At 38.3% G+C, this 12,710-nt stretch overlaps 1 protein-coding gene across 1 annotated transcript; it reads left to right on the top strand.

Moving 5' to 3' along the window:
- Window positions 1-10,648, top strand: slc17a8 (solute carrier family 17 member 8). The gene is made up of 12 exons (XM_087844341.1): window positions 1-119; window positions 1,850-2,105; window positions 2,495-2,613; window positions 4,070-4,184; window positions 5,175-5,262; window positions 5,915-6,001; window positions 7,018-7,160; window positions 7,386-7,535; window positions 7,634-7,766; window positions 8,569-8,679; window positions 9,117-9,244; window positions 9,602-10,648. Exons 1-12 carry the CDS (start codon window positions 22-24, stop codon window positions 9,929-9,931), a joined length of 1,758 nt encoding a protein of 585 aa, XP_087700467.1. The 5' UTR covers window positions 1-21; the 3' UTR covers window positions 9,932-10,648.
- Window positions 10,649-12,710: the final 2,062 nt, after the last annotated feature.

Genomic DNA, 12,710 nt, shown 5'->3' with positions numbered 1-12,710 from the left:
AAAACCCCCCGGAGAACAACAATGCCTTTTGGTTTAGCAGGGTTGAAGGAGCAGGTGTTTAAACCAGGGAAGGAAGAGGTGAAGAACACAGTGGGAGACTCTCTGGGAAAACTGCAAAGGTGAGTGGAGTTTAAATGGCGAGTGGTGGGAAGAAGGCATGAAGTGTCTGTGCATGCTTTATAAGCTGCAATCTGCACTGCATGCATACAGAAACCGTGGAGACTTTGTGAAAATGCTCAAATAAGAAGAATAAAGCATCTGCAGTAAAAGGGATGCAACACTGTGAGCGAGCACATTAAGCCCGGCGTGTTCTCCCCAGATTCTGATGATAAATAAATATTTTATTCTTTTGCTTCTCAAGCAATGTTGATGATGTAATCACAGATTTTATTTTAAGATATTAATGCATATTTCATATCTGATACATATTTCACAGAGGACTCTGTGTGTCTGTGTATGATGAAGGAATCTTCATGAATAAGGAAGAGTAAAGGCATTTTAGGAAAATTTAAATACATTTCTTTTTTCTTGTGTCAAAGTGGCAGATATTATGAACTTGTGGAAAAGGGAAATTCTTCACTTTTTTAAAAAAAAGATTCTAAATTTCTAGACACACAACAATATGCAAAAGTATCTAAGTCTGTGACAATGAGATAAACATCTGAATTAGTTTGAGTAATGTCTTAATTAAAAAAAAACAAGCAAAAAAACCACAAAAGATATACATGACAGGCTCCACACAATTTTAAAAAGTGAAAGTCCATATATGGCAGTAATGTTTGGTGAATAATATAGAACATATTAATCCATGTTATAAAACAGATAATAAGAATTAGTTTTAGTTGGTCATATAATTGAGCTCCACCCAAAACCACCTGCAACACCAAAATTCAGTTTTGAAATAAATGCATGGTTACAATAACGTGCTCGTATAATATTTATAAGTAGAATGAGTCAGAGGGGACATTTTTTGAGTACTTTCATGTTTTCCTGATAATGACTTCCTTTTGCTTTTGCAACATTTTCATTTCAGGACTTCAAATGCAATTTTGCAGTGTCGCAAACAACACATCTAATTCATTATATTTCAATATGGCAAAACTTTAAAAAATGTTATTCCTTGAGATATTCCTCAGTGACTGTACACACCAGCTGTCATCACTGTAGCTCCTCAATCACAAACACAGACAGCAGTGAGGATAGATAGATTGTATCTATTTAAATTTATTAATAAATAATAGTCATTCATTATCAATGGTCTCAACGGACTTCTCTAAATCTCTAAATATAGATATATATATTTACTAATAATATTGTCATTGTTATTTGTGATAAATTTATATAATCCTTTAAGATTTTTTTTTAATGTATCTTAGAGCATTGAGATAGTGGTGAAATAGGCCTATAGTTTGTGAGTACATGTAGATCTCCAGCCTCATACATTCGTACAATCTTGGTTGTTTCTCGCTGGAGGAGAACTGCACTAAATAATAAATCTTCTGCAGGCAGATGAGAGGAGGGGGCACTGAAAAGGTGGATCCTGGGTGGCGGAACAAGCAGAGGGGGATGCATTTGAAAAAAGCAGTTTGCTGGCTTTCTTCTCCTTTTTCCTCTGCAGGATGTGGCTTTGTTACTGATCTACTTTTGTCATCACATGAGTTACCGAGAAATTCCACACACAAAGCCGCTTTCTGTGTAATCTCGTCTCAAACAAATTAAACTTTAAAAGATTCCCGTCGTGTCGAGTCCACGAGACACTACAATTATAAGAAGACTGTGGAGATAAAGAAATATCTTTTTGAAGATCATATTTTGAACACACAACTTCTGACTGATTTTTGCTCTGCAGGAAAATAGATGGCAGTAATGTGGAAGAAGAGGGGAATATTGAGCTGACAGAGGATGGGAGACCGGTGGCATCAACGCCACGCCCCGCGCCGCTGCTGGACTGCAGCTGTGGCGGCCTGCCTAAGCGTTATATCATCGCCATCCTCAGCGGCCTGGGCTTCTGCATCTCCTTCGGCATTCGATGCAATCTTGGTGTGGCCATCGTGGAGATGGTTAACAACAACACCGTCTATATAAATGGGACCCCGGTGCTTCAGGTAGAAGATCTCCGTATCTCTCCATTCCACCCCTAACAACATTGACAAAACTGCTGTTTACCAATGTGAATCATGCCTTTATGGGCTTGTCTGTGATATTGCCAGTATCTCGAGACACTGCAAGATCTAACCCTAACCCTAATTAGGGTTAGGGTTAGATCTTGCTTCAGATCTGAAGCAATAATAATTGAAAAAACTCCAAAGCACCAAACTGAAACATATCAACACGTCTGAAAATTGATCAAGACCGCAGCAAAACCCTTTATCTCTTGAATGGAGTACGGGTGCATTATTGTTCACCACTGAATTTTAAGAAAATGATAGTGATGTGTCTTTCATAAAAAGATTAATTTATAAAACTTCCCTGTTGCATTTTCCCCTCTTTGCAGAAAGCTCAGTTTAACTGGGACCCAGAGACGGTGGGGCTGATCCATGGCTCCTTCTTCTGGGGCTACATCGTCACTCAAATCCCCGGTGGTTTCATCTCCAACAAGCTGTCCGCCAACAGGTCGAATACACTTCATGACTAGTCTCTGGTTTCACAGTAACATTGCAGTCCCTGCTTCACATCATTACTCGATTTTACAACTTATTTTAGAAAACAAGCAGTTTCATTATACTACTTTGGAGCACTTGTGAATTAAAGAGTACCAAAAATAACTTTGGGTTGTTGACCACAGTGCATTATGGGGAAAAACTATGCTGTTTATAATGAAGATGAACTTGCTGCAGCCCTAATTATTTATGTTAAAGGTATTTATTATACCTTTATTGTGTATAGAAGAAATCCTTTTGAATGAAAAACTACTTAGACTGCTCTAAATGCTCCTTTTCAGGTTGTTTTTTCTATTGTTTGGCACTCTGTGATGTCAGGGACAGAGGATGTGCCTAATACAGTCCTCTCAGGTGCACTGCTGTTTATGAAGGACAGACAATCAGAAGAAATGTGGCTTTAAGTGACGAGTAAGCGAAATAAAACAGCTTATTTAATAGACTGGATGCTCTTAGGAACTGCCCCAGGCCGATAAAGTAAATAAGTATTATTGTAAACGATCACAAATCATACAAAATTATGCTAGAAGAGTCCAAGAATAAAAATATAGAATTCCAAGTGAGCATAACAGGTCCCCTTTAAGACAGGATCACAAAGAAAAAATCCCAAAAATCCGGTATTTTTATTCAGGATCCTCCTCAGTCCGTGTGGTTAAAGGGTTAACGCTGTACGGTGTGGTGAGCGGTGTTGATGGAGCAGATAGCAGTCCTGTAATAAAAGCTTCACAGGAAAAGAGGACACGCCACTGACAGAGTTAATAATGAAAGATCCTGCCTCTGATTTCTTTCTGAAACACCAGCCGCTGGAATATTACAAGTGTCACTTACACACTGTTTTGGAAACAGAGAAGGGAGGGCGAAGGAGAAAAGAGAGGGGGAGCTATAAGCAGCACTGTGGCGATAAAGCAGAAACTTGTGGATTGAATGGGATGTCTTTATCTGAGGCAGTGAAAGACAGAGGTGCGAGATATGTCTCATTATAAGGCCGACTGAGATGCTTTGACCGCCAGTTAGTGTGGAGACATACTGCCTGCCAATATCAGGCATCTGCAGCAGCTTTGCAAACACTGGGTTGCAAGTCTTTGTTTTGTTTTTATGCTTCACAGACCTTGTGGACCTTAATTGGATCCACGGTTTTCTCATATATATTAAAAACAGACTGTATGAAAATACTGGGTTAAAGTTTGGAGACTTGTCTGTGAAATGTATTTCTCATTTTAAACTGATTTTCCAAGCAACCTGGCTCATTCTCTGCTTCACATCTTTATTCTAAACTTATCCAAAGCCTTGCTGGTTGTATCGAAAAAGTACAATTCCTGGAAAGTGTGTTTGATTATTATGAAGATTAATTTATCCAGATTTACTCCTTTTCACCAATGGTACAAAATGATGACATTCCAGTTTTTCTGCAGGGTGTTCGGAGCTGCCATTTTCCTGACATCACTGCTCAATATGTTCATCCCATCTGCAGCCAGAACGCACTACGGCTGCGTCATGTTTGTTCGCATCCTTCAGGGCTTAGTGGAGGTAAGCAGAGGGGGGGACCAAATGTGAGGGAAAACAATGAGTAGTCTGACAAAAATAGTTTGACATTTGTAAAAATCTGAATATTTGTTTTGTCGCAGCTTGCCTGCTTCGGTATGGAGAAAGCAAAATGTACCAGATGTTTATGTGAGGTGCAGACTCTTTGCGTTTTTACTCGTCAGCATTGAGGCTGAACTATCTCGCGTTGCTGGCACTAGAAGTAGGCATGTTTAAATGGGGGGGGGGGGGGGGGGGGGGGGTGGAAGGTCAAGTCAGAAGCAACCACTAGCAAGATAGGGTAGCATTGGTCTAGCCATAGGCTCTAATGGGTATATCACATAGATATACGGTGCTCAGTAAAATTACATTAAATGCTGTAATTTAACATCTGGACTTTTTGGCTATGTTAGCAAAATGTACTCCAAATGACTCAGTTAGAAATGCTCCAACTGGCACCAACACAAAAATAGAATTGAGAGGTCCAGTTAAACGACTAAATGACAACTGTGAGCTTTACATATGTGAGTGGGTGGGTAGAGTTTTCTACCTTGGGTTTATTTTCAACTGTGGAGCTTTCTGTTCTATACAGAAGAAGATTTGAGCCAATGGGGTAAAAAAAGAAAATAACGTATGACTTTTTTTTTGCGAAAAACATCAGAAATCTGACTTTTATCACAGTTATTGGACAAAAGTAAGAACTCTGAGAAAAAAATAACCCCAAAGTATTACTTCAACGACCCTAATACTCTTGGTTTTTGCACTAACCCAAGTTCAAATCTATCATCTGTCATCTTTAGAGGAATTACACTAAGCATTTAACCAGTTTCTGGCTTTTTATTTACCGTACATATTTAAAGAAGATTATCAATGAAATGATCAAACTCACTGCAAGAAAACAGAGAATGTTACCCAAAATGTCAAACTATTGCTCTGAAGCATTTCCACCTTATCAGTCTTTGATCTTTCCCAACTCCCACGCCATGTCCCTGCTAGGGTGTTACCTACCCAGCATGTCATGGGATGTGGTCCAAATGGGCGCCTCCTCTTGAACGAAGTCGACTGGCAACAACTTCATTCTGTGGTGGGTGATGCCTGTGATTCTTCTTGTGAAAATTGTCTGCGGATTCTATTTGTGCTACACGTGTCACACAATCGGCCAGCAAATGGACGTGAGAGAGCTCATTTTTTTTGTTTCGCAGACCCCTTGTTGTGTCTGCTGAAATTAAATCACCATGTTGCACTTTAAATTGGTACCATGACAACCCATGCATCAAAACACTCTTGACATTGTCTGCAAATGAGCACAGCTCATCTGCGTAATCTGAAGGAGCTTCTCCCTCTATTCACCTAAATGAAGTGTCACCTTGCTCACTGTCCAAAAGCACTCTCACGCTCCCGGCTCTATTCAAAACAACAGCGTTCATGAATCTGTCAGATAATAGAAAATGCACTAAAACACCCTCTCTGTAATGGCAGTGTTAATGACTGATTTTGACAGCATTTATTCAATGAAACTAATGTGTTTCTTTGATGTTTTTGTTGACACATCTTCACTGTGCAGGGTAGTTTTGTTGTGTTAGAGTCATTGCAGCAACATAACGATTTAGGTTAGGCCTCGTTTAAGATTGCGTAAGGGAAAAAATGTGCAAGAAGCAACATCAATCATCATATTTGAATATCACAGCTGGAATGATAATACACTGGCAATGACATCTGACATCCATTGTTTCCAGGATCCTATGCAGGAGCAGTGATCGCCATGCCTTTAGCCGGAGTGCTCGTTCAGTACGTCGGCTGGTCTTCGGTCTTCTATGTTTATGGTAAGGCTGATGTTTGATCAATGTAAGAGTAAGTAAAAAATAAGAAATGCTTCAGAAATGCTTGAAGAAAAAGAAAGTACCTCCTCTGGTTTAAGGTTTTTACACATAAAAAACCCCATCATGTAGCACTACAGAAACAGTGTGTGAAAAACAAAAAACTAATCAGTGGGTAAGTAGCTGCCAGCGCTCGATTAACTGATGCTTTGGCACTGTGCTGGTCTGGAGCATTCAGGTGTGTGTTTTCACACAACGCCAAGGAGGAAAGCAATCAGCAGCAGCTCACCCTTTCTAAAAGTTGTAAAAATCAGACTTTGGAGCTGCTAGATTGTTACTTTATATCGAACAGAATCTAAAATCTAAAAATCTATTAATTAATGTTAATGTGTGAACATGATTCACTGCAAACTCAAATGAAAATTAGAAAGTCTTCATTATTAAATGGTTACCAATATTCATAGGTAGATTATTAGAGCAGATGAAAGGTGTGACAATAGTAATGTGCTGTTAGACATTATTAGGTCTATATGAATTAAATGAATGGCTGGATAGACTGTAAATGAAATGTTGAAAGCACAACTTAATGTCACGAAAAGTGGCTTTAATCATCCTCGACTGTCACGCTGTTCTCTGGCGTTTTCATGCTTTGCACAATAAGCCTTATCTGCTCTGCTTTTGAGTTTGATTGGAATGATTAGCACTCACATTAAATTCACACTTTGGCAAACGTGTTTTAATAAAAGAGCTACTCTGGTTCTGATGTGATACCATCTCATGATTTATTGATGTAAATTAACATTTTCCTGTCTGGGCTGTATGTCTCACACTTGTTTCATTTTTTAATAATGAGAAATTCTTGTGGTCCAAATGAGGTCTGGACTTGGAGTAATTAATCTGTCCTGCCCTCAAGCTACTCTTTCATACTTTACAAAGTCTTTGACTGCCAAGATAAGCTTCTCTAAGGGTACATGTGTACGAATGCGTGAATTCACCTGTTGCCACTGTTGTTTTGTGAAAAGGTGTTTTTGGGATATTATGGTACACGCTGTGGCTCCTGCTAGCTTATGGAAGTCCTGCTGACCATCCTACAATCACAGACGAAGAGAGGACGTACATAGAGTCCACCATCGGTGAAACAATGCACAAACTGAGTGTAACCGAGGTGTGTCTACTGCATCTATATTGACACACACATCCACACACAACAGAATGGCTGAACCCTATTAATTAAAGCTGAAACTCTGAATTTTGATCACATCTTGTTTGATTTAAAATCCAACGTGGTGGTGCACAGAGGAGAAACTACAAAAGCTGTATCAGTGTCCAAAAATTTAGTGAGCTAACCGTCCATAAACAGTACACACTGACTCCTCTTCTCCGGTTATAGAAATTCAAAACTCCGTGGCGTCGCTTTTTCACCTCCATGCCTGTCTATGCGATCATTGTTGCCAACTTCTGCCGGAGCTGGACCTTCTACCTGCTTCTCATCAGCCAGCCAGCATATTTTGAGGAAGTATTTGGATTCCCCATCAGCAAGGTTGGCCTCACAATAACAGCCACAGTTACAGAAAATGTCCACAAAGACCCATTCAATATTTCTTAGGTTCAAAATATTCTAACCTTTATTACGTACAGGTGGGGATCCTGTCTGCTGTCCCCCACATGGTGATGACAATTGTTGTTCCTATTGGAGGACAGCTGGCTGACTTCTTACGCAGCAACAAAATCATGTCTACCACTAACGTGAGGAAACTCATGAACTGTGGAGGTACATCAGTGTAAACACATCGTTTTTCTGTTAATCCCAACGATCTGACTTTGGCATTTTGTACTAAACACAAAAATAACATAGAAGAAAGTCATTTTCTGTAATGATTTACTGTTTGGTCATTCCTACATTTTTGAACCTTGTAAAGCCTGAAATATTTTTTTGAAAATGCCAGAAAATTCACTTTTAAAAAAAGAAAGAAAAAAAGTGAATTTAAACAAATATTTAAACATATTTGTTTAAAAAAGTAATTTTCATACATGACTTTTAATTTGCACCATATTTGCTGGCATTTAAAAACAAAACAAAACATTGCTTAAAAATGTATCATGCAATTTGTTTAGGTTTTTTTCAGGGGCAAAAAAGCCAACACGTATAAAACACGTATGGTGGTCTTGTTAAGCACTGTGAATAATATTAATATAAAATAATTATATTACAAATAAAACATTGTGCATGCTAGATCCAGGACTGATCCAACTTTTAAAATTGTTAGCCTATAAGACTGCAACAATGTGAGTAAATTACTGGAAAAAAAAATAGTATGAAAAAGCATTTAATTACTAGTTCCTTTCATTTTGATTTAAGAAAGCAACTAACATACCCTTTAGACCACCGTATGCCAAACATGTTTCTATATTTTCCAGTATATCTACTTGAATGGTGTCACTGGCATTCCCTCTAGCATTCCCATTTTTTCCATTAGGTCAGTAGGTTGGGAAGCTGGGGATACATTTCTTACAAAGACCTGGTGTTGTCTAGTACATAATGTGATTAATTAATAAAGAACGTTTTCTCGCAGGGTTCGGTATGGAAGCTACTCTACTGTTGGTGGTCGGGTTTTCTCACACTCGAGGTGTCGCCATCTCCTTCCTTGTGTTGGCTGTAGGCTTTAGTGGATTTGCCATCTCAGGTATTTGACGTTTAGTGTTTTGCTTTCAATTTAAGACTTTGAGCTTGACTGCATAAATGATAAAGGTGCAGAAAGGTGTGCAGGATGTTGCAGATCTTTATTTGTCTTGTGTTTTATATTGCTTTTTCTAGATTCTGAAAGACCTTTCAAAAACTTATTACATCTTTACCAGCCACAGCAAGAAAGCTGGTATTGTTTTTACCTTGTGATCATATCTGTTAACAGATATGGTCAATTTAATAGCAGTAAAACAAAACAAGCATGCACGATAAACCTTAGAGATTTATGGCTGGGGTCAAAATAAAGCTTTAAAGATTTGTGTTTTTTGACCAATAATGTGAGTCTGAAGGAGGTTTAGGCACACAAAGTATTCAAATGCCGTAAAAATGAAAATTTGTGTTATAAGTATGTTTACACTGTGTGCACTGTCTTGTCAGGTTTCAATGTCAATCATCTGGATATTGCTCCTCGCTACGCCAGCATCCTGATGGGTATTTCCAATGGGGTGGGAACGCTGTCTGGAATGGTGTGCCCGCTAATTGTTGGCGCTATGACTAAACACAAGGTATTTTTCCCTCCTATAACAATATAGTTTTTGTTTTTCTTTGTCTCCTATTCTAAAATATATACACAGAACATTACAGGACGCACTGACATGTTTCTTCCCATTTCGTATATAAATAATATGAGGAATGTGTGTCTTGTGGCTCATTGAATTGCTGTATGTAATCTTGCACCTATCAAAGGATACTGTTAAAAATTTATGGCAATGTTAAATTTATTATACACATTGCAACTGTAGGACTTTCAGTGCCATGAGTAAGGGAGCTGATTTACAGCATTACCTCAGTGGTACATCAGTGAAATATCAGTAATTCTTCCTCTGACAGAAAATTCATTGACTCTCTTCATCTCCCTACAGACTCGTCTGGAGTGGCAGAATGTCTTTGTTATTGCAGCCATGGTGCATTACTCAGGGGTCATCTTTTACGCTATCTTCGCTTCAGGAGAGCAGCAGGAATGGGCCAACCCTGAGAGCACAAGTGAGGATAAATGTGGCATTATTGATGAGGACGAGCTGGCTGAGGAGTCAGAGCTCACTTGCGAGAACACGGTGGCTCCCAAAAAGACTTACGGAACAACAGACAATTCGTCCGGTCGAAAACAGGGCTGGAAAAAGAAGAGAGGAGTTACCATGCAAGAGGAGGAGGAGCATTATGAGAACGGGGACTACCAGGAGCGGTACCAGTGAGACGGCACGAGGGACAAAGGACTTAAATTTTACAAAACTGATCTGTGTCAGAAGCAGCAGCATCATATGTACCTCAAGACACCATCCTCTTTTTTTCATCCTCGGTCAGCACATCCATTCAACTGTGATATATGAAGATTCATTTAAAAAGAAATTTGCAAACTGCTAAACTAAAACTTTTTTAAAATCTCAAACCAGCTGATACAAAATGAACCATCAATAAATATCTGCTGATAAAGTGACTCTGTCATGACATGTATTATAAAATAATAAGCTTAGTAAACTATAGAAACCACAGATCAAAACCAATGGCTCAACTAGTGCTGTGTTAAAGGAACATTAAATACACATATCAGCTTCTACCCCTCCTGCACCCTGTCCCGATCCCTTCCTTGCAAATCCATCTGTGCAAACCATGACTCAGCTTATGTAGCTTACTTTGATATGTGAAGGGTTTTGTGTCAGCTATGCAATGTGAAAAGAGGCGCACTGCCAGAATGTATCGATGGGTTTGACAGAAGATCATAGTTAATGTACCGAGTCTCACTGTTTTTGTTGCTTGTATGTATTTGCTGTTGCTGAATGACTGCACCCTGTCACCGCTTTACTCGCTCTCTTTGTCTGAAGCAGTCTTAGTTCACCATCTGTTTGTGATGCACTAATATATCAGCTTCATTATTTATGGAGCTCTGAGCTCATAATGGGACAAAATAGGTGGTGAGTTCAGTTTCGTGACATTGTTCTTCTGATGTTTTGGCTTTTTGCAGTTTCTCAGTGTTTGATAAATGGAGACCCAAGTTTGTTTCTAACAATGTGCAGTAAGAATTCACTTTAATCCTAAAACTATATGGAACATTTGCACTTGCTGTTCATCATTATTACTCCTAAAAGAGAAAAAAAAAAACTGTTTTGTATAGTAAATGATTATCTTATTGTTTGAGAGAATACACGTCATTCACACACAAACAGACCTGACATGCAATAAACTACATTTCTATTCAGTGTTGAGATTACTGTATATGCAAAAATAGCATGAATTTCTTTAACATTTCATGATACTTGCATGCATTCATACTAAACATAAAAATGTTGAACACCCTAGCCAACATAGTGGTAATACAGTATATAAGGATGATTAGCCAAGCTAGCTAAATGTTGACAGTACATTGTATATATAAAAAGAAATGGGCATAGCTAATATGAGATCACCCATTGGCTTGTAGACAACTTTTCAAACCTTTAGCTTGGCTGTGACAAAACCAGAAGTATGTGTTTACACAAAAGGGTGGAGAGCTAAGTTATCAGTTAATGCTACCTAGCTGTAGTGGTACCTGCTAATTACTACAAGCTAACCTTTCCTACACGCTGGAAGCTGGCAGTCATTCTGGATTCCCTAGGTAACTCTCTAATTTATTCACTATCAGGTCAATTTAATTCAGTTAAATTTAGTCCAATGTATATAGTGTCAACTCACAACAACAGACATTCCAAGGTGCTAAATATAGTAGGTAAATCAACAATATTCATCATTATTATAAGATAGTTATAAAAATGAAGGCAGTTTCAATGGCGTGCCTGGAAATGCCAGCAGTTTTTCTACCCTTAGTCACTTGATGTCATGGAAAGTCTTTCCCTTTCTCAGATAATTGCATTAAAACACAATAACACTGCAAACACAGACAAGGAATCAAATTTAGCTACTTGAATTTGCTGAAGTTTAGTTTCAGATTAAATTAAAACAAAACAAACATACTATCAGTATGTTTGTTTTTAATAAATCTAGGCATTTTAACATTGTTTGTTTTTTCTTTTTTTTTAAAAAACCTAAAACACTTTAAAAATGTAATGAATCACAAATTAACCAGAGAGGGACTTGAAACTAAAAATATTTTACATTTTAATCACAACACAACTGGTAGTGGCACTCGAGGGAAAGTGATGTAATCACCAAAGTCAACAGACTACTTGGAAGTGCTGATAGTAGATAATACCCAAACAAATTTTTGCCTCTTTTAACTTCATGTTAACTCTATATCATTAGGTTTAGTTCAATTTGTGTCTACCCAGCTCCTTGACTAATTATTCTTTAATTATTATCATTAGCAAAGTGTGCTGTCTCTGTATTTTGATTCTCATTTTTTGACAGAATATGCTGTTCCTTATGGTGCTCGCTTGTGTCAGCTTGCTCAAATGAGACATTTTTGAGTATCCCTAAGATGGGTCTGCGTTCCATCTCACTGTAAACATCCTTTGTCTTATCTCTCCGCCTGCTTTATTTACACCCCCAAACATAATTGCTGGACAGGATGTTCATTGCCAGCATGTTACCCTCTCTTGTACGAGCTATTCCCCCTTTTATAACACTTAATTAATGCTATGTGTGATTTGCCTTCAAAAAGTCCAATGATTATTACCTTTCACATGGTGATAAGACATTTCAAGGACTGTGGACTTTGTTGCTGGTCAGCTGTACAGGGATCCAAAGCGCTGGTGAATATGCGGCCTGTTATGTCACGTATGACACCAAGGTGTGCCTCTGTTACATTAGGAAATGACAAAGCCTAATATCTGTTGGAGATTGGCATATTACAAACTCTAATTATTTTAAAGTAACATTGCCCATACTTATAAGAGCTCTGAATATTACAGACATATGCAACTTCTGTTTAGTGGAGTTATTTCCATCCATTTACAGTCATAGCTGCTGGCTCATTCTTCACATGCTCTTAAACACAGAGCAGATAGTCCACAAACAGTCAGCAGCCAATGGCAAAGGTTC

The sequence above is a fragment of the Neolamprologus brichardi genome, chromosome 7 (genome assembly GCF_056152115.1).
Source record: "Neolamprologus brichardi isolate AB-2024 chromosome 7, ASM5615211v1, whole genome shotgun sequence".
NCBI classification, from domain to species: Eukaryota; Metazoa; Chordata; class Actinopteri; order Cichliformes; family Cichlidae; genus Neolamprologus; species Neolamprologus brichardi.
The sequence above is the reverse complement of the archived record's forward strand: the minus strand, read 5'-3'. Positions and strand labels throughout refer to the sequence as shown.